Here is a 23020-nt window from a genome sequence, read left to right as displayed (position 1 = left end):
AGAACGCTGAGAAAAAAAGTTGAGACCCTGCTGAAAAAAAGGTAAGTTTTTTAAAGATAAACTTCAAGCCCTGAGTTTCTAATATTATATGAGAGCTATGAAAAGGACATTTTAAAACAGGAAACACCAGTGGCCATTTCCTTCTATCCAAGATTATGAAATACATTACCTTTTCCCATGCAACTCAAATGGCATGTGACTACTGAGTGAAAATAAACAGATCCTGGGCAAAAAGAATGCTGATGTAAAAAATTTTAGCACAGGTTCTTGGGCCAGCAGGTGGCACAGAGGTTAAGGTGGCTGGATCCCACATGGTGTGGTTCAAGTCCTAGACCTGGTGCCTTGAAAAACATTCTGGACATGTATATGTCTGTACCAAAATATCCCAACTCTGGGGAATGATTTCTCACTACCTCCTCCCCACTGCTGGCCCTAAAACCTGCAAGCATATGTGCCCTATAGAATACTAAAAAAAAAAAAGAAAAAAAAAAGTACAGGATTAACTGGGGAAGATTTTGTTCCTGCCAACCCTGCTCCAGGGTAGAGACGGCAACGTCTGGAAACAAGTTTTGTGGTTGTAACTGGGAAAGGGGTCCTATTGGCATGTAGTAGGCAAAGGACAGAGATGCTGCTGAATCTCCTACAATGCATGGCACGGCCCCCACAACAATGAATTGTCCAGCCCAAATATTAATAGTGCCAAGTTGAGAATCTCTGGTTCAAAGAAACAAATTCCTATTAACAGGATAAAAACCTTTTAAGGCCTGCCTATGGAGTTAGGTAAGCTTAGAGTTAGGTAACAGAGAAGTTGAATTCCTTGGTGGACTAAAATCAAAATTGTGATAAAACATTAAAGTAACTGGACTAATTCCAGAATTTCTAAGAATAGAATGTAAATGATCCACAAAAATAGCGTAATGCTTTAAAACAGGAAGACAGAGGGAATCTGTCCCAAAAAGGTCAAATACCTAATCTAGGAGGTATAAACCAAAGATTTAATATCAGTTAAATTTGTAGCAGTAAAGGATAACTTAAGGAATAATCTAAGAAAATCCTGAACTATTTTATTTCATAGCCCTACTTTCCATTTTCTAACGGCGTGGATTCTGGCTTTAATTCCATGAATAGGGATGTTCAGAAGTCATTCAAATATTTGTTGAGTGGAACTGAATATGAATTTGGTGTGAAATGGACATAGAAAAGCACCTTACATTTCACTGAGAACTATCAGTAATTAAAAGATATTAAGAAACAAGGAGAATAAGAGAAAATTTGTTTCTAAAGTACATAATTCAGAAAAACCAAACACCTAAACTATAAGCCATTTTACAAATTCAATATGAAGTGATTTATCCTCTATTATATTCGCTTCCAGGGTAATTTTTAGAAAAGGTACCCAGAGATAGCAATAAGGCTTCAAGCTTGCCTAAGAGATGAAATGCAAACTAAATAGCAAAGATAGGCTTCCCTCAGCTTGCGGGCCTTCAACTTCACCAGGAATGAAGGCTCATTGCCTATGATGCACCAAAAAACAGGCAGCCCAAAGGCTTTGAATGTATAGGCCAGTCAGAAAGTCAGAATAAAGTGTTTCTTTGTTTCCTATCAGATTGAAAGGAAGAGCTAAAAGCTAAAGTGTCAGGCTAAGTCTTCCTTGTTTGTATTTAGAGTTGATTGTCAAAGCACTGGTCCCTTTTGATCAGAGTGACTCAGAAAAATCAAGTCATTTCTACTTAAATCAGAGCCGAAAACCAGGACTACTTATGCAACCACTTTAAAGAAATGATTCTCCCCTCTTTCACTGTGATTTTATACAAGTAAAATCACACAAGGAGTTGGGGAAACAATCAATAGTCTCTACTGGAGCGACTTCAGGCACAATTTGGCAGAGGGCCACTGACTTTTCCGTAATCTATTAGGGATTCAGTCATGGCCTGCTTTCAACTTCACCTTGTTACTGACTACAGTGTCCTGCACTTTCCAGACGGAGTTTTCTTCATGATAAATTCTAATCTCTGCATCTGACTATTGCTTTGCAGTTCTGAGGTTAAATCACCTACACTGCTTCATACACGGGAGGCCATCCTCAAACATTGCCATTTGCTGGGATCCCACATTGAAACCCTCTTCTCTCTTCCCTCTACAAACACTTACGTAATACATTTTCAAAGCAATTTAACTCTGGACTTCTCAAAAAATATATTTTGAAATATCGTTTCACTTGTTGAAAGGTACCAAATGCACTCCTTCCATCTGTACCCTTGTAACCATAACGATTACTGCCCCAACAATGAGGGTCACCAGACCAAATTATTAGGGCAAATGTTGGCATATATCAATGGCCGACAGGCCAGGAATTCAAATATAATTACTGTTTTCAACACATGAGGAACAATAAACCAAATGTGTGTTTAAGGCCAAGTCCACATGAGTAACATGGTCACATTATTGGTCAAACGAATAATCATGACAGTCATTTTAATCACTGACCTGGATCACAGAATGACTGTTCACGATGACTCAAGTGGCCATGCATGTAAACACAACCTGAATTCCAGTTGACAATGCACACATTTTTGGAAAAACAAGTAAGTAAATATAACATGGGCTCAAAGGCCTCCAAGATAATTATTTTTTTCTTTTATCACCATAAATTTTTCAACTAGACTTGAGAGTGTTGGTGCTAGGGCTGCTGCTGTACTTCGAGAAGTCTTCATCGGCATGCTGCCTTCGAAATCAAAGGCATGAAACATTTGTGCTTCTGAGTCCTAGGAGGGAGACCTCCAAGAAACATGTTCTACAGATTCAAAAGTATATCTTTTAAATTGCTTGACTTAAAAAAGAAAAGCTAAACGAACTAAATCAAGAATATTTGTTCCTTTGCTGTTAAAAATGACTGGTCTATAAAGGTTTCAGTAGATAGGATTACATAGTACATAACTAAGACTGGAGATTAAAAAATGGAAATTTTCTGGTTTCTAAAAAAGATTAAAAATGGTATTACCAGTTTGGGGGATGAACACTGAATAGGTTAGGAAAAGAACAGGAATGAGGGATTGGTTTTATCTTAAGAACATTTTGCCCCACACACAATCTTTAAAATAAACAATTATACAAAACTTATCTATTGTTCTTATGACATTTAAATAAGTTAACACAAGAAGGAAAATGCAGAGTTAGTTTTCTTCTTCCTCATCCTCTTTAATCACTGGAGTTCCTAAAATGAAAAAGAAAATAATTTCTGGTCATTTTCAAAAGACTTAAAATTCTAGATGAAAACATTTTCTTGTTAACCTGAGGAACTCTGAGATGCTGTAAAGCATGCCATAATAAAAATAATTTCAGGGCCAGCCAGTGGCATGGTGGTTAAGGTGGCTGGATCCCACATGGCTGACTGTGTGGTTTGAATCCTGTACCTAGTGGCTTGAAAAACATGGTGACCAACAGTTGGCGTAATGGCTATGTTGCTGGACTCCCATGTAGTCGACCATAGTTTGAGTCCTGGACCCGGTGACTTAAACTCACACCGGGCATGTGTGAGTGCGTGCCCAAGATCCCAAGAGGAGAATGGAAGAGAAGGGATTGTGGCGTGACCATTCCCCCTGGGGAGTGATTTCTTGCTTTCTGTCTCTCTGTCTCTCTCTGTCTTTCTGCCAAGCGCACACACACCCTATAGCAAAAACCTCTCAAAAAAAAAAAAAAAAAGAGAGAGAAAAACACACTGGGTACATGTGTTGCATGCCCAAAATCTCAAGAGAAGAATGGAGAAGGGATTACAGCATGGCCATGCTCCCTGGGGTATGCTTTCTCACTCTCTCTACCCCCATACCACCCCCTCAGTGCATGTGTCCTCTAGCAAAGTTAGAATAATAATAATTTCATTAAACTCCTTGATTTCAAATTTTATAAAAAGCCTCTCAGGAGACTTTTCAAATGAATTAAAATAAATACTTATGAATAATCAGCTCCTCAAGTGCAGAGTTACCAATAAAAATGCCTACAAATGCCAGGCAGAAAAATAATGGCTATCACATTAAACACATTCTGTTCTTCATATTTCACAATAAGATATGTAACCCCATTGTTGTCAGAAATCTGAATTTTGGGGGACCAGCAGACGGCATAATGGCTATGTTGCTGGACTCCCACGTAGTCGACCATGGTTCAAGTTCTGGACCCGGTGGCTTAAACTCATGCTGGGCACGTGTGCGTGTGTGCCCAAAATCCCGAGAGGAGAATGGAGGAGAAGGGATTGCGATGTGGCCATTCCACTCAGGGGATGATTTTTCACTTTCTGTCTCCTTCTCTGTCTCTCTGGTGAGTTCAAGTGCCCTATAGCAAAAATCTCTCCAAAAAAAAAAAGAACTTTTCTTTCTTTTTATGTTTTGAATGTTTTGAGATATTTTTGCTATAGGGCACTTGAACTCACCAGAGAGACAGAGAAGGAGACAGAAAGTGAAAAATCATCCCCTGAGTGGAATGGCCACATCGCAATCCCTTCTCCTCCATTCTCTTCTCAGGATTTTGGGCATGCACGCACATGCACCTGTAGGTTTGAAGTTGCCAGGTCTGAGACTCAAACCGCAGTTGGCTATGTGGGAATCTAACAACATAACCATTATGCCACCTGCTTGTTCCTATTAATAAATCACTCTTTATCCCCAGTGGAATGCCAAGCACAATAAGTAAGTTGCTTAAGAAGTGTGCACTGAATGGATTAATGAATGAAGAAAGGGCTTGGGGAAACTATTGCTGTTACACATTTAGCTCTGCTTCACTAGACATCCCAACATGTGCTGGATGGCAAGTGACCCCAAATTTTTTAAAGGTTTTTGCCATACAGTGCACGCACTTGACGGAAAGAAACAGAGGGAAACTGAGAAATCACCCCCCAGAGGGAATGACTATCCCTTCTCCTCCATTCTCCTCTTGGGATTTTTGAGCATGCATGCATGTTTACCCAGCAGGATTTTCAAGCCATAAGATCTGGGACTCGAACTCTGGTAAGCCATGTGGGAGGCCAGCACCTCAATCACTGCACCATCTGCTGGTCCCCCTACAGAACTTTTCTCTTTCTTTTTCTTTCTTTCTTTTTTTAAATCTCTTTATTTGTTGTGATTTTGGAGACACCAGGTCCAGGACCTGAATCACAGTTGGCCATGTAGGATTCCTACACCTCAATCATGCCACCAGGCAGCCAGACATTTTTTATGGCCTAGATTTTTCTTTTTTTTTTCAGTTTGCTATAGGGTGTGTACACTCTACAGAGAAAGAAAGTGAGAAGCCACACCCCAAGGGGAATGACCACACCACCATCCCTTCTTCTCCACTCTCCTCTCAGGATTTTGGGCATGCACATGCATGCACCTGGTGTGTTTTTCAAGTTGCTGGATATGGGACTTGAACAGTGCAGTTAGCCATGAGGGATCCAGCTGCCTTAACCACAATGTCACCTAGTTGATTCAAAGTCTAGGTTTCTTATAAGCATTTTGTCTACAGATGGTCTTATACCACTCTAGGAGTTTTTCATCTCAACCTGGCTCAAATCTGGACCTAAATTTCATGTGGTCAGAGATGGCTGTGAATATTAGACCCAACTATCACCTTTAGTTGTTGTTCTTGTGATCTCATTCCACATATTTGATGTTTTGTTTTTGTTTTTAATTTCACAGAGGGCACATGTGCTTGCTCTGGGGAAAGACAGAAAGAAAAAGGGAGAGAGAAGGAAATAGAGAAAGCATCTCCCGTGGGCCATGATCATGCTGCAATCCCTTTCCGCCATTTCTCCCTCCTATAAGGATTTTTGGCACACATGCACATGTACCTAGCATGATTTTCAAGCTGCTAGGTCTAGAACTTGGACCATGGGACCAGTAGTTGGTGTAATGGCTATGTCGCTGGACTCCCACGTAGTTGACCGTGGTTCGCATCCTGGACCCAGTGGCTTAAAACTCACGCCAGGCGCGTGTGCGTGTGTGCCCAAGATCCCAAGAGGAGAATGGAGGAGAAGGGATTGCAGCGTGGCCATCCCCCCTGGGGGGCGATTTCTCGCTTTCTGTCTCTCTCTGTCTGGCTGGCAAGCGCACACGCCCTATAGCAAAAACCTCTTTAAAAAAAATAGAACTTGAACCACGTGGTCAGTCGTGTGGAATCCTTAAGCTTAACCACCAGGCCACGGGCTGACACTGCCACCAATTCAATTTATACCTATAAAACTTTTCCAAGGCAGTTCTGAGCCACTCACCATCCAGCTTTTTCAGTCTAGGCACTCTCTTGGTTGCCTCTTCAATCCAGTTGCTCTCAGCAGAGTGTTTCTCTTCCAAGGGATTGCCTACAAACACCAAATCTTCCAGGCATGGCAATTCTGCTAGCTTCACAAATTCAGCTACAAATACAAAGAGTATTTTCCAAGTTAAAATGGCAAGCTTTACTGTTCCAACTTTTGGGACTAAATTTTAATATCACTAACCCTTGGTTTGTGACTATTAAGGACAATTAGTTGTTTAAGATTTTGAAACAAGTTGAAAAGTTACCCCATATAAAGTCAGAAGACATTATAGGATGAGAGGAAAAAGAAGACGTATCTCTTCCATCTTCAAAGCTAACCTAAGGATGGGATAAGAACAGGAGATGAAGTGGGACCAGCAGATGGTGTGGTGGTTAAGGTGCTGGCTCATGAAAATCATGGTAAACACATGTGCATGTGTGCCCAAAACTCCAGGAGAAGAATGGAGAAGGGATTGCATCTTCCTAGGGGCTGACTTCTCACTTTTGCTTTCACTGTTTCTCTCTGGCAAGTGTATGTACTCTCAGGCAAAAAACTTAAACAAAAAAGGCTGACACTGCCACAAATTCAAACAAATCTGAAACAAAAAACTTAAAAAAAAAATTGGAAGAAGAGGAGATGAAGTTCAGTGTAGAAAAGAAGAGCTGAGGGACTGGCAGATGGTGTGGTGCTTAAGGTAGCTGGACTCTCACATGGCTGACCATGGTTCAAGTCTGGACCTGGCAGCTTGCTTTCTCGCTTTCCTTCTCTCTCTTTCTCTAGTCAACTTCAAAACAAAACAAAAACAAACAAAAAGATTTTTAAAATGACAATGAATAAAAATAAAGTAATTCTTTAAAAAAAAGGATAGAAAAGGGCAGCTGAGGGGCCAGCAGGTGCCATAGTGGTTAAGGCACTGGACTCTCACATGCTGACCATAGTTCAAGTCCCAGACCTGGTGGCTTGAAACTCATGCTGGGTGTGTGTGTGTGCGTGCACAAAATTCTAAGACGAAAATGGAAGAGAAGGGATTGCAGCATGGCCATTGCCCCTTGGAGGTGATTTCTCACTTTCTGTCTCTCTCTCCTGGGTGCATGTGCCCTAAAGCCAAAATCTCTGAGAATTAAAACAAACAAACAAACAAACAAAACAACAGAAAAGAACAGCTGAGCCCAGTATGTGACATGGAGGTTAATAAAGCTGGATGCGACATAACCAACTGTGTAGTTTGAGTCTCAGACCCAGGGACTTGAGAAACAGGCTGGGTATGTGTGTATGCATGCCCCAAATCCCAAGAGGAGATGGAAGAGAAGGGACTGACATGTGGTCATTTTCTCGGGAGGAGATTTCTCACTTTCTTTCTCTCTCTCTCCCACTAGTGAGTATAAATACGCTATACCAAACTTAAAAAAAAAAAAAACAGAACAGCTGATCAATCTCCAGTGACAGGTTTTCTCTATGCGGTGCTACATCAGTGTAGGCTAAGCTAAACTGCCTTTTTTTTTTTTTTACCCATTCTCTCATCTTAGAATTCTTTTTTCTTTTTTCTTTTCTTTTTTTTTTTTTTTTTTTTTTGCCATAGGGTGCATGTGGTTGCTGGGGACAGACAAAGACAGATTAAAGAGAGAAAGTGAGAAATCGCCCCCCAGGGGAGATGGCCATGCCATAATCCCTACTCCTCCATTCTCCTCTCAGGATTTTGGGCATGCACACATACAAACCCAGTGTGATTTTCAAGTTGCCATGTCTGAGACTTGAACCATGGTTGGCCACATGGAAATCCAGTGCCTTTACCACCACACCACGGGCCGGCCTTGCATCTTCAAACTTATTCACACAGTCTTACAATTATTTGCTTTAAACTAACTTTCACTCCTAAAGTATGATTTCTTTGAGGGCAAGGATAATATCCTGTTTGACTGTGTATGTCAAGAGGCTAGTATAGTTGGGAGCAGCAGTTAGCATAATGGCTATGTCGCTGGACTCCCATGTAGTCAACAGCAGTTCAAGTCCCAGACCCGGTGGCTTAAACTCACATTGGGCGCATGTGTGTGCATGCCCAAGATCCCAAGAGGAGAAAGGAGAAGGGATTGCAGCATGGCCATCCCCCCTGGGGGGTGATTTCTCTCTTTCTGTCTCTCTCTTTCTAGCAAGCACACATACCCCCTATAGCAAAACCCTCTCCAAAAAAAAAAAGAGTCTAGTATAGTTTATGGCAAATGATAGGGCGTTAGTAATGAGGAATGAATAATATACAATGAAACAGCAAAACAATAGAGATATCAAATAAGTATTCTGCCCAAGAGTTATTCAATTGAAACTGATTCTTTTAGCTTTTGAACAATAACTTAACATGACCTATTCAATTATATTCATTCTAAGTAAATACTTAAATATATATTTCAAGTATTTAAAATTTAATGACTCTGGGCCAGCACAGGTGGCATAGTGGTTGAGGTGCTGGACTCCCACATGGCCTAATGCGGTTTGCATCCTGGACCTAGCAGCTTGCTTTCTCACTTTCACTCTTTCTCTGTCTCTCTCTGGTGACTGCATGTGCTCTATCACAAAAATTAAACAATAATGATAATAAATAAAATTAAATAATTCTTTTAAAAAAGTAGGAACTCCGATAACTATTTCTCTCTGATTTAGAAATAAATATTCCCATTTTGCATCTTTTTCCAAATCGGGCTGTCTTCTTTTCTTTCCTTTTCTACTTATTTCTTTCATAAGCGAGGCAGAGAGATAGACAGGCACCCTCAACAGGGTCTTCATTCCACGGCCCTTCCCCTATTATAGCCCTGCAACCAGCCGGGACCCTGAGCGGCCTGAGGGCACACGCTGGGTGGTGAGGTAGACCTGAGATGTGAACACAGAACCTTCCCACGCGATCTCTGACACCGTGCAGCAGTGCCCCAACTGCTTGTGCCACTGTGGCTGAACCCCTAGTGGCCCATCTTCCATAAATAGGAGGTAGAAGCTTAGCAAAGAGCACTTACCCCAGTCTTTCACCAGGTTATTTGACATGTAAAGAATCTTCAGTTTCTTCATTACATGGATTCCTTTCAACTTCTCGATAAAATTATAGGAGATCCACAGTTCTTCTAATGTGTCTCCTACTGCTTCCTGAAAAAGAAAGCAATCTGATTTACATGCTTATTTTTAATCTTTCCCTTCTGTCTCCTTGCTTATAAACATACAGACAATGGCTTCAAAGAGAGCTAAGATCTGCCTGCTCGCTTGTAGGAGAGCTGACTACTGTGTAGTTTAAAAAAAAATTTTTTTTTATTCTCATTAAGAGAGCCAAATAGAACATTCTCTTCCCTTGCTCAAACTGATCTAAACTCTTCTTCTCTGTTCACAAAACATAATAAATTTACTAAGAATAGTTATCCAAATCACCAAGAGGAAAATAGGACTACTTAATCACTTTTATTAAATAGTAGTATTTCCAAACTACCTTCCTCTAGGTAATATAATTTGGTCTTAACAACATTTAAAGTAAAAAAGACAGTTCATTTGATTTCTATTATAGATAGATTAAGGGCTTTTTCTAAGAGCATAGTGTTATTAAATGGTAGAGCTAGTAAATTCAGAATTTTCCCCAACATTTATGAAAATATTCAAACATAAAACAAGTTGATAGGCCAGCCAGGAGAGTTCAGGTAGCTGTTTCCCACATGACCAACTTGTATAATTTGAGCCCCAGACCTAGCAGCTTAAAAATCACTTTGGGTGTAGTGTAGGCCTCCCAAAATCCCAAAAGGAAGGACAAATGAAGGAGAAGGAATTGTGGTGTGACTATGCCCCATGGGCACTACTTCCTTACTTTCCCTTTCTCTGGTGTGCATATATGGCCCCTGACCAAAAATTTAAAAAGCCCAAGAAAAGCATTTTGAAAAACAAAACAACCTATTCCAATAGATTTCAAAATATATTCTTTTTTTTTTTTGGAGAGGTTTTTGCTATAGGGTGCACGCACTCACCAGAAAGAGAGAGACAGAGAGACAGAAAGTGAGAAATCACCCTCCAGGAGGGATGGCCATGCCGCAATCCCTTCTCCTCCATTCTCCTCTTGGGATCATGGGCACGCACACACACGTGCCCAGGTTGAGTTCAAACCACCGAGTCCAGGACTTGAACCACAGTCGACTACATGGGAGTCCAGCAACATAGTCATCACACCAACTGCTGGTCCCAGATTTCAAAATATATTCTAAGGCTAAAGAAGATCATAACGGAGCTAGAACTATAGTTTTTTGGAAAGAACAACCAACACAATGACACTGACCACTTAACAACTTACTCAGGCATATACAGGAGTTCAGGAGGTAGCACTTCCAAAGAAAAAGACTTCGCTAAATGGCCAACCATTTAGAGAAAAAAAAAAAAAAAAGCCCAGATACTTGTCTTCATGATACATATGAAAGTAAACTCCAGATGACTAAAGATATGAACTTTAGGCCAGCAGGTGACATGGTGGTTAAGGTACTTTAAGGTACTAGACTCTCACATGGTCAGCCACAGTTTGAGTCCTGAACCTGGAGTCAAAAATCATACCAGGCACATGTGTGTGCATGCCCAAATTCCTGAGAAGAAAATGAAGGAGAAGGGATTGTGGTGTGGCCATCTCCCCTGGAGGGTGATTTCTTAGTTTCCCTCTCTCTGTCTCTCTCCGGTGAGCATACGTGCCCTATGGCAAAAACCTAAGGAGAAAAAAAGATAGAAACTTTAAACTCATATTTTAATTCCATTTTTTGATAAACTTGTTTGAAGTTCTCTCTTGTTTATGAATTGCTTGATTTCTTTTTTTATGATGAACATATATTACTTTTAGAATTAAAAATTATAATGTGGGCCCTGTGGCCTAGTGTTTAAGAAAGCTGGATCCCACATGAAAGACCACAGTTCAAATCCCAATCCCAGAGCCTAGAATAACATGTCAGGTGCATGTGCATGTGTGCTCAAAACCCCAAAGGATGAAGAAATAAAGGAGGATAGATTGAGACGTGACCACACTCCTTGGGGGGAGGCTTTCTCCTTCTCCCTCTGTTGTCTCTGTCTCTCTCCAGGAATGAGCATCCTCTTGTTCGTAAAAAAGACAAAAAATTTACTTTAAATAATAATTGCGGGCCAGTGGTTGGTTAGTGGTCAGAGCAGCTAGCTTCCACGTGGCCAACTGCGTGGTTTGAGTCCTGGACCATGAAGCTTGAGAAACACGCTAGGCATAGTGTACCCAAAGTCCAGAAAGGAGAATGGAAGAGAGGAAATTGAGGCATTTGCCAGTCAGTCCGGGCAGTGCCTTCTCACTTTCCCCCCTCTCTCACTTTCTCTGTCTCTTTCTGTGTGCTAAAGGGCACACAGGCCCTTTAGCAAATTAAAATAATAATAATAATAATTGTATAATAAGTAATAAAGAACAGATTGAATTACTCAATGAACAGTGCATGCTATATGTATCAAGCAGTACTGTAGATGCTAATGAACAAAACTGACATCAGGATTCTTGTGTGTGAGAGAGACAGATAGAAATAGAGAGTAAATAAGAATTTCCTATGTAATGAGGGTGATGAAAAAATAAAGTTCTAAGTGTTAAGAGTTACTCCCTGGAGGACTGCTTTAGATGTAGGCTGGTTGGGTCTTTTTTGAGGAGGTAATACCTGAGCTGAGATAGATGTAAAGGTTTCTTAGGAGCCAGCATGTTACCCATGGTAACAGTTTTTTTTGGTTTGTGGTTTTTGTTTTTAGAGTTTTTTGCTATAGGGTACATGTACTTGCCAGAGAGAAAGAGAGAGAGAGACAGAAAGCAAGAAATCGTCCCCTAGGGGGGATGGCCATGCCACAGTCCCTTCTCCTCGATTCTCTTCCTGGGATTTTTGGCATGCACACACACACACCTGGCATGAGTTATAAGCTGCCGGGTCTGGGACTCAAACTGTGGTCAACTACGTGGGAGTCCAGCAACATAACCACTACACCATCTGCTGGTCCCCATGGTAACGGTTTTTAAGACAGAGGGAACAGCAAGTACAAAGGTCCTAAGATGGAAATAGATTTGGCACAGTCAAGGAAAAGAAAGATTCCCAAGTAGGGCCTAGCCACAGTAGCACACATTGGACGTGACTGCTCAGCAAGCTGACACCATAGGGGAGGACTGGGTTCATTTCATCATCCTCCCTAAAAGTCTGAGCAGAGAGCCAGCAGGTAGTATGGAGGTTAGGTCACTGGATCCCACATGGCCGGCTGTGTGTTCATGTCCCAGACCCGGTGGCTTGAAAATCATGTCAGTCACATATGTATGAGTGAGGAGTACAAAGTACTGAGAGGAGAATGAAGAGAGAATGAAGGAGAAGAGATTATGGCATGGCCATCCCCTCTGGGCCGGGGTGATTTCTCACCTTTCTGGCAAGCACACATGTCCTATAACAAAAACTAAACAACAACAAAAAGTACACTGAGCACCGTGGCACATGCCTGCAGTCCCAGCTACTCAAGAGGCTGAGACAAGACTGAGTTCTTGCAGCAGCGTGACTTCATAACATAGCAAGACCCCATCTGAAAGAGCTGGGTGTGATGGTGCAGGCCTACGGTCCCTGCTACAGGAGGTCCCAACACAGACAGACGAAATACACACAAATTACTAAGTGCAATACGAAATGAGATTAGAAAGGAAGGTGAATGCCACAGCATACATATGAACGGGCTTATAACATATCTTAATATGGTGTATGTTGCAGGAAGTTGTCCCAAGTAGTTTTTAAACAAACCCTTTTCCCTCAATTTAACATTCCATGTTTCACACACTATGGTAATCATTTGCATTTGCTGAGACAGCTATTTACATGGAGCTCTGAGGCCAGTGTATCTGTATGAATAACTGAGCAGTGTGTGTGAGCCCATGTGAGTGCCAGTATCTGCATTCCTGTGCAGCTTCATATTTCTTTAGCCTACGCTTAACTAGGAGAGTTTTTGAACAAGCACAGACCCACAGAAACACACACTCATGAAAGAAAGCCAATTGTTGAGTCTATTATAGGAGTGTGTAGAAAGTGAAGAGATCTAAGCAAGTGGTAGTTCAGCCAGAGAGTTTCTGGATACATCTTTAATCCCATATTTACAAGTTCTTTATGGCCTCTAAGTATACTACAGTTCATAGCAGAAATTATATACACGGCAACACTTGAGAATTTGGAGTTCTGTAAATTCTTTGAAGACATCAAGTGTCAAGTGTGTGTGTGTGTATTTTTAAAATTTTGCTATAAGGCATGTACATTTACCAGAGAAAGAGAGGGAAAGTGAGAAAGTACCCCCCGCCCCACAGAGGGATGACCATGCCACAGTCCCTTCTCCTCCACTCTCCCCTCAGGATTCTGGGTATGCGCACGCGCACACACACACACACACACACACACACACACACACCCAGCATGTTTTCCAAGCCACCAGGTCCAGGACTCAAACCATGCAGTAGGCCATGTGGGATTTAGATGCCTTAACTTCCACAACATCTGGCTGGCCCCAAGTATCTACGATATTGATCTAAAAAATTCCAGGATATATTTATTTACAAATCCTTCCTTTACAGATAATTGAAATAATGTTTAGGCTGAAATATAATGAATTCTGAATGTCTGTACTACAATTTAATATTCTGCCCATTATGAAAAACGTCCCTATACTGAACATCTTTACCATCTTAAGCCTCAGAGAATACAGAGAAGGTAAAATATCCCTAAATGTACCAACCTACTTAAAACTAAAAAACATCAATTTTTTAGAAATCATTAAGAATTTTACTCACCTCTAATAAGAAAGCAAACAATCATCTGCTGGTTATTAAAGGAAACTTCCCTTACTTAACTCCTGAATCTAATCTCTAAGAATTTCCAAGCACTTTATAAATGTATTAGACACACCTTCTGTGGTAAATGGACACACAGAAGTCGGAATATAGGGCCAGCTGGTGACATGGTGGTTAGGACTGCTTGATCCACATGGCCAGCTGCAGTTTAGGGTCCTGGACCAGAGTGCTTGAGAAATGCATGGGGCACATGTGCATGTGTGCTCAGAGTCCAGAGAAGAGAATGGAGGAGAAGGGACTGCGGCAAGGCCATCCCTCCCAGGAATGATTTCTCAAATCTCTCCCTCCCCCTGAAACTCCTCGCCCTTTATTTCCCTGAAGTATAGGTGCTCTGTGGCAAATTTAAAAAGGAAAAACAAAACAAAAACCAAAAAGAGTAGAAATATAATTCAGAGATTAGTGGGGCTGGCAGCTGATGTGGTGGTTAAGGGTGCTGGACTCCCACGTGGCCAACCACGGTTTGAGTCCTGGGCCTGGCGGCTTGCTTCTCTCTCTCTCTTTATCCCTCTCTGGTCAAATTAAAACAAATAAATAAATGGGTAAATAAATGTAAATAAAATAATTATTTCAAAAATAAATATTTTTTAAAAATAATAATTCAGACATTAGCTAATATATCTGAGATATTCCAAAATGGCACCTCTGAACATTGACTCCTACATAGGTGTTATATGTTTCTATAACGAGGGTTAGTGTCAGGAAGCGCTACAATTTCAACCCCACACTAGCTTTTTTTTTTTAACAAACCATTTTTTCCTTTATTGATGATAGACACATGTGTGGCATGTGAGAGCAAAGGAGAGAGAGACAGGGAAGAGCACTCTGCACAGGGTCTGGTCACACTGCAGTCCCCTTCCTCTAGTCCTCTCGCCTGCTGGCATTCATCTGCAACTAGCACGTTTCAGGCTGACCAGACTGGGGATTTGAACCAGGGGCACCATGTGTGATCTAACTTCTGAGTAGCACATTACTACTGCTCCACAGAGCTGCCTCTCACTAGCTCTTATAAAGCAAAGCTGTGCCTATTAGGAAGAGTAAAGGAATCCGGAGCTATAAAAACTTCAAAACACACAAAAGAAATGCCTTTTTGGGAACAGATACAAGAAAAAGAAACTGGTATCATCCTTCCCGAAATTACTTAGTTTTACACTATTGTTCCATCTCACCTTTTTGGAAGAAAATTTGAATAGCCAATGAATACACAAATAAAACATATTGTCGAAATTTTTAAATGCCCAAGGTTGGTTTGGGGAAATGTGAACTTTCACATACTACTGGTAGAGGTATAAATTGTAACAAACTTTCCAAAGGGCAACTGGATAATATGGCACAAAAGCCTTAAAAGAAATTCATACCTTTTGACCAAGCAATTCCATTTCAAGGAATTTATCCAAGGAATTATTCATGGATGAATGCAATAATATAGCTAAAAGGAGATTCATAACAGCATTGATTATAATAACTCTGAACTAGAAACGAACTAAATAATTAATAAGTAACTGATTTAAATAAATTATGGTGTATCAATAAATGTCATAGATTATGCTGTCATTAAACAAAAGGTATGACTAAAAATTATTTTAAAAATTTAAGTCCCAGGGCCAGCAGGTGGTACAGTGGTTAAGATGCTGGATTCCCACATGGCCAACCAGGGTTTGAATCTCGGACCTGGCGGCTTGAAAATCACACGTGCACGCATGCCCAAAATCCCGACAGGAGATTGGAAAAGGGACTGCGGCATGGTCATCCCTTTAGGGGATGATTTCTTACTTTCCCACTTTACTTTCTCTGTCTATCTCTCTGTGTCTCTCCAGTGAGTGCATGTGTCCTATGGCAAAGACCTAAAAAAAATTTTAAGTGACATTCTCTAATCAAAAAACTCTGATGGCTTTGCAATTCATTTGGAAAAAAAAAATCTACATCTGATCACGGCCTACAAGGCCCTGGCAGCCTGGTTCCTGGCTCCCTCTACATCACTGAGGACCGTGCTCCTTCATTTGGCTCATCTTGCTCTTCCTGAGGCATGTCACACAGTCCCCAGTCAGGACAGTCTGTCTCCCCTGCTGTCCCCTCACCCTGGAGCACTTACTTCTTGTCAGCTCGGTACCCTGCATCTTCATTTCCACCGAGGAGACTCTCCTTACTCTCTGTTCTCTTCATAGCCTCATTTTCTTCACTGCGTCCATCACCACCTGATATGTGATTATTTTATAGTATGTTTCCTGCACTGTAATGTAAGTTCTATGAGAGCAAGGACTTTGTTTTATATTCTGCTCCATCTCTGCTGCCGAGAACAGTGCCTGGCTTAGAGTAAGAATTCATAAACTATACTGAATAAATGTATTGAATGAATGACATAGAAAAATGATTTCTACACATTAAGTAAAACAGGAGATGGAAAACAGTAGTATGATTTCAGTATTACACACCCACTGAAGAATAGAAAAAAGGCAAAAGGTATGTAAATCAAAATGTTAGCGGTGTTTTAAAATTACCAATGGCTTATCATACTTTTTATAGTTGTTTTTTTCTTACTTTTTATCGTTGTTTTTCTACTTTGTAAAGTTTCTGCAATGACTAGTATTATTTTTATACTAAGAAAAAAAATGTGTGCTTTTTAAAAATAAACAACCTACCAGTCCATTTAAGTTCTTTATGTTGTTTCTTCCTAAAGACAATATTCTCAAGTTTTCTGTAGTGGAAAGAAAACAATGTTTGGTTTATGAGAACCATATTACACAATTACTGTAAATCTAGTATAATAAAGTTTCAAAAACTTTTATAAAATAAAATCCTTAAACTTTTATAAAATAAATCCTTAAAATAAAAGCAAGAAAAGGCTGTGTTAATAAAAATAGGTTATCAAGTAGGAATAACATTGACCTATGATCTAAGGTAAACACCACAATTCTAATTTCACACCATCCCAGTATTAAATTTAAAATAGCTAATTGGAATACACAGTCTTAACTTATTGACTAGGGGGACCAGCAGTTAGCATAATGGCTATGTCGCTGGACTCCCACATAGTCGACCGCGGTTCGCGTCCCAGACCCGGTGGCTTAAAACTCACGCCGGGCGCATGTGCGTGTGTGCCCAAGATCCCGAGAGGAGAATGGAGGAGAAGGGACTGCGGCGTGGCCATCCCCCCCTGGGGGATGATTTCTCACTTTCTGTCTCTATGTCTCTGTCTGTCTGGCAAGTGCACACGCCTTATAGCGAAAACCTCTCCAAAAAAAAAAAAAAATTATTGACTAGGAAAAACATTTCAGGGATAAAATAAGAATAAAGAAGATTTTAATTTTAAGTTTTACATTTTTCAAATTGCTTACATTGGTCATCAGGAAAGTCATGATGTTCTTTTTTTAAAAAGAATTTGGTTTTTTTGAAAGGTTTTTGCTATAGGGTATATGCGCTCTCCAGAAAGACACAGAGAAGACAGAGAGACAGAAAGCGAGAAATCACCCCCAGGGGACCTAGCCACGCCACAATCCCTTCTCCTCCATTCTCCTCTCAGGATCTTGGGCACTCACACCCACTTGCCCAGTGTAAGTTTAAGCCACCGAGTCTGGAACTCGAACCACTGTCAACTACATGGGAGTCCAGCGACATAGCTGTTATGCCAACTGCTGGTTCCTTAAAATAATTATTTCTTTAACTTTATTTCTTTATTTAAATTTGTCCAGAGAGGGACAGAGTGACAGAAAGAAAGAGGGAGAGAGAAAGCAAGCCTCCAGGTCCGGGACTTGAACCATGGTTGGCCATGTGGGAGTCTAGTACCCTTAACCACCATGCCACCTGCTGGCCCCCCAACATGATGCATTTTTGTATATAAAAAGACATCATGACTTTTCCGACAACCTAATAGTAAGAGAGCTCACTCTAGAAAAATGAAATACACCTTTATGTATAGTCCACCTCACTCCAGAAAGCATTACAAATACAATAAACTTAGTATTTAAAAATCATGGGACCAGCAGTTGGCGTAATGGCTATGTTGCTGGACTTTCATGTAGTCGACCACGGTTCAAGTCCTAGACCCGGTGGCTTAAACTCAAGCCGGGTGTATGTGCATGTGTGCCCAAGATCCTGAGAGGAGAATAGAGGAGAAGGGATGACGGCATGGCCATCCCTCCTGGGGGGTGATTTCTCGCTTTCTGTCTCTTTCTCTGTCTTTCTGACAGAGCACATGCGCGCTATCAAAAAAAAATCTTTTGGAGCCAGTAGGTGGTGGAGTAGTGGTAAAGTGCTGCATTCCACATGGCCAATTCCACAGTTCAAGTCCCAGACCAGGAGGCTTAGAAAAACACTCCATGTATGTATGTATGCATGCTCAAAATTCCAAGAGGAGAATAGAGAAGAGGGGACTGTGGTGTAGGCGTTCCCTCTGGAAGGTGATTTTTCACTTTTCCTCTTGCTCTCTCTCTCTCTCCAGCAAGCACATGTGCCCTAGAGCAAAAAACTAAGGTATATCTACATATAGATAAATAATTTCTAATCTCTTAAATAATTAGGTTGTAATTTAGTTTAAAAATGAAGTAGGTGGTGTGGAGGTGAACAAACTGGATCCCACATGGCCAGCTGCACAGCTCAAGTCCTGGACCCAGTGGCTTGAGAATCATGCCAGGCACATGTGCATGCATGCCTGAAATCCCAAGGGGAGACTGGAGGAGAAGAATTTGCTGTGTGACCAATTCCCCTCAGGAGGTCATTTGTCTTTGTCTCTGTCTCTCCCTCTGGTGAGTGTACAAGCCATATAGCAAAAACTAAAAAAAAAAAAAGTATTTTTTAAAGGACATTTTTATTTGTATATCTATTGGCTATTTCTGGAAAAGAAAAAACAATAGAAACACTGTTTGCCTTTGGGGAGGAGCTGAGAGTCAGAAGATGACTTATTTTTCATTATAACCTCTTTTAAACTATTTGAATAAAACCCTATGTACATGTTACTTTTCCAAATTAAAAAAATTTTTTTTTCTAGTAAAACATAGGAAGCCACTTCTATTCTAAGAAATTACTATGATTACTCCTGCATAAATTCTACATTTCGTTTTCAGAACTTAAATAGAACTACATTGTCTAATATGGTAGTCACTAACCACATGTGGCCATATAATTTAAATTAACATTAAATATAATTAAAATTAAGTTTCTCTTTCTTAAATTATATTTTTAAATATAATTGTAAATATATTTTTTAAATGCAATTGAAAACTCAGTTTCTCAGTCACATTAGCCACATGTCAAATGCTTAATAGCTATACAGGACTACTAGCAAGTGGACTGGACAGTACAGAGCCCTATTGGATAGTACTTTCTGTAACATCCATAATTCAATAGCAAACAAAATCCAATTAATTAAGTTCCAATCTCAATTCTCTAGGGAAAAAAACAAACTTCTTTGAATCTCAGTTACACAGTTGGCAAAACAGGAAAATATCTTAAGAATAAAAGAATTACATAAGGTAATTAGCAAAAGCATTCAATAAAAATGCCCAATTCATGGTAAATACACAAGAACATGTATGTGCATAAAATATGTGTGTATATAATGTGTATACATATTGACATACATAACTTTAGTTTTATTTCATGAATTATTTTAATTCCTGATGAGAAACGAGGTATTTTAAGAATGATCTACTTCATACAAAATGGCTTAACTATTGAAACAAGACCTGTTATCATGGGCTGAACTCCATTATCTCAGAATGTGACTGTATTTGGAGAAAGATCCTTTAAGGAGATAAAATGAGATTGTATGGAGGGTACTAATCCAATATGAATGGTGTTCTTATAAAAGGGAATTAAGACACAGACAGACACAGAAAAAATTATGTGAAGACAGAAGGAGAAGACAACTATCTACAAGCTAAGAGAGACTTCAGAAGAAATCAACCCTGCTTGACACCTTGATCTCAGACTTTTTAGCCTCTGGAACTATGAAAGAATAAGTTTCTTCTGTTTAAGCCATCCAGTCTACGTGACTTCATTATGCCAGCCCTACAAACTAATATACTCCACATAACTACAAATTTATGAAAATTAAATATTTCAGATAATCACATAATTATTCTTTGAAACTTGTTATTAAAAATTATCATTTTGGGGCCACCAGGTTAGGATGCTGGATTCCACGTGGCTAACTCCACAGTTCAGATCCGGACCTGGCAGCTTAAAAATATGCTGGGCACTTGTGCGTGCCCAAAATACCAAGGAGAGAATGGAGGAGAGGGGAATGCCATCTCCCTCAGGGGTGATTTCTCACTTTCCCTCTTTCTCTCTGTTGTTCTCTGTCCACAGCAAGTACACATACCCTATGGCAAAATAAAATCTAAAACATACATACATATATATTTCTTTTTTGGTTTATATTTCATGTAGAATATAAAGCTTTCAAAACCTTATTAATGCAGCACATGTTTATTGAGCATCTACTTTTTGCCAGAACAGCAATGAACGCTTGCATTACTGCAGTGAATAAGTGAATAAAACAGATAAAAATTCCTGCTGTCATGTAGCTAACACCTGGCAGATAATAAACAAAATTAATTTGTATATTAGATAGTGGTAAGTGTGAAAGATAAAAGAAAAAGCAGATAAAAAGAATGAAATAGCGGATGTTGAGAGTAGTTGACATTTTAAACAGTGATCTAAGAAAGACATGAAGGGGGCCAGCCCCATGGCCTAATGGTCAAAGGAGCTGGATCCCACATGGCTGACTCTGTGGTTTGAATCTCAATCCTGGCTTGAAAACCATGTATGTGTCAGTTTGCCCAAAATCCAAGACAGGATGAAGAAATAGGGGAGGGACTTGGTGTGACCATGCCCTGCTGGAGGTGCTTTCTCCTCTCTTTCTGTGTGTGTGTGTGTGTGTGTGTGTGTGTGTCTGGTAAGTGACAGACACACACACACAAAGGAAGTAAGGGAGCCATGCTGACATCTGGAGAATGAACATTTACAGGGAAAGAAAGTTTCATGTGCAAAGGCCCAGAGGTGGGATCACATTAGAAGAGTTCATATCGATAAAACACATCCTCTCTGATACTGGCTGGCTGGAAGGCTCGGAGGAAGGGCTGGAGAGCCTGGCATCATGAGACACTGTCAAAGATGTCCCTCTCTTTACAGATAACATTTAAGTCGTATTTTTTTTTTTTTACGTTGAGTCCTTTCTCCCTCTCAGCCCAACATTTATTCCTTCATTTAGAATGTTTTCCCCTTTGATTACAAAAGTTAAAGCACACTTATTGTAAAAAATACAACAACAGCTTTTTTGAGGACAATGTAATGTTGTTATCTATGTAATTGCTCTCTTTAGTGAGAGAAAGAAAGTAAAGGGGGAAGGAAGGAAGGAAAAGAAAAGGGGAGAAGGCAATGTGACCACAGAGGCAGAGACTGGAGTGATGCTGTCACAAGCCGAGGAGGGGGCAATCACCAGAAGCTGGAAGAGGTAAGGAAAACATTCTCCTCTAAAGCCTCCAGAGGGAGCTCGACTTGACTTTGCCTTGGTGAAACTGATGCCAGACTTCTGGCCTCCAGAACTGTCAAAGAATAAATATCTGTTGTTTTAAGTCATCAAATTAGAGCAACTGCAGGAAACTAACACTGAGAGTCAGAGGCCTCAGTGATTGGGAGGGTGGCAGTGTCATTAACAAAGATAAGAAACACAGAAAAAATAGGGACAGGGAGGCATTCAATTTTAAATATAAGTTCGAGACATGCAGAAGACAAATCTGAATAAAAAATATATAATTAAAAATGTGATTTTCTATTTAAGAAATTTTAATTCCAACTCTACAAAAGCCTTAAAGTATCTTTAAAGTGTTCAGATTTTATGTTATCTCTAATTTTCTCTGGATAACAAACTTTAGGTACAAAGTTTATATATTCTCTCTGTTATTTGACAACTACTGCAGTTATAACAGGTGCCAGCTTCCAGTATTTCATTTTTGTGTTTCTGGAATGTTTATTCCAACAACTAGAAAATCCAAGGCCCATCTGTTACTGCGGATCACTTACTTAAGCCATTCAGGTTAGCAATTTTTTCAATGCAGTTTGTAGACAGTGAAAGTTTCCTTTAAAAGAACAACAACAAAAATCAGTATTAAAATCTTTAAGTGGTATATCAGAAATCATTCCTCAATAGTGCCCATGGAAGATAATATTTAAGTCATATTTCTTTTTTACACTGAATCCCTTTCCCCCCTTAGTCACAGCATTTATTCTTTTATTTTTAAATCTTATTTTAACTCCCCTATATCTCTCTTCAGAGTTACTTAGTTTTAGTAGTTGGTTTATAGTATCATACACTTTTTCTATACATTTTAACTATTTTTAAAAAATGTTAAGGGGGACCAGCAGATGGCATAATGGTTACATCCCTGGACTCCCACATAGTCTACCATAGTTCAAGTCCCAGACCTGTTGGCTTCAAACTCATGGTGTGTGTGTGTGTGTGTGTGTGTGTGTGTGTGTGCATGTCCAAAATCTCAAGAGGAGAATAGAGGAGAAGGGACTGTGGTATGGCCATCCTCTCTGGGGGGGTGATTTCTTATTTTCTGTCTCTGTCTCTCCAGCAAGTGCACGTGCCCTATAGCAAAAATCTCTCAAAAAAAAAATAAATAAAGGAACATAATTATATACTCAGTTTTTTCTTGATGGTGGAAATGTTTAATATTTCATTAAATTTCAGGCAAAAATATAATAAAAGCTAATTTTAGAGCCAGTCAGTGACATGGTAGGTAAAGGTGACAGGATCTCATACGGCTGGCTGCATGGTTCAAGACCTGGACCTGGCAGCTCGAGAAACAGGGCATGTGTGTGTGCATACCCAGACTCTTAAAGGGAAGAGGTGGAGGAAAAAGAGTTGTGAAAATGCTGTTCCCCATAGGGAG

At 40.0% G+C, this 23020-nt stretch overlaps 1 protein-coding gene across 1 annotated transcript in view; it reads right to left on the bottom strand.

Annotated features, from left to right (window-relative positions):
• Positions 1 to 305: 305 nt before the first annotated feature.
• The window catches only part of DNAL1 (dynein axonemal light chain 1), a 40770-nt gene continuing 18055 nt past the window's right edge, over positions 306 to 23020 (bottom strand). The window contains exons 4-8 of the mRNA XM_006170526.3: positions 22146 to 22201; positions 16763 to 16818; positions 9265 to 9391; positions 6242 to 6382; positions 306 to 3214 (exon numbers count right to left, since the gene is read on the bottom strand). Of these exons, the coding sequence (XP_006170588.1) occupies positions 3174 to 3214; positions 6242 to 6382; positions 9265 to 9391; positions 16763 to 16818; positions 22146 to 22201 (421 nt within the window). The 3' untranslated portion in view covers positions 306 to 3173. The remainder of the gene's footprint in view (positions 3215 to 6241; positions 6383 to 9264; positions 9392 to 16762; positions 16819 to 22145; positions 22202 to 23020) is intronic.

The sequence above is a fragment of the Tupaia chinensis genome, unplaced genomic scaffold (assembly GCF_000334495.1).
Source record: "Tupaia chinensis unplaced genomic scaffold, TupChi_1.0 Scaffold148607_1, whole genome shotgun sequence".
Taxonomy (NCBI): domain Eukaryota; kingdom Metazoa; phylum Chordata; class Mammalia; order Scandentia; family Tupaiidae; genus Tupaia; species Tupaia belangeri.
The sequence above is the reverse complement of the archived record's forward strand: the minus strand, read 5'-3'. Positions and strand labels throughout refer to the sequence as shown.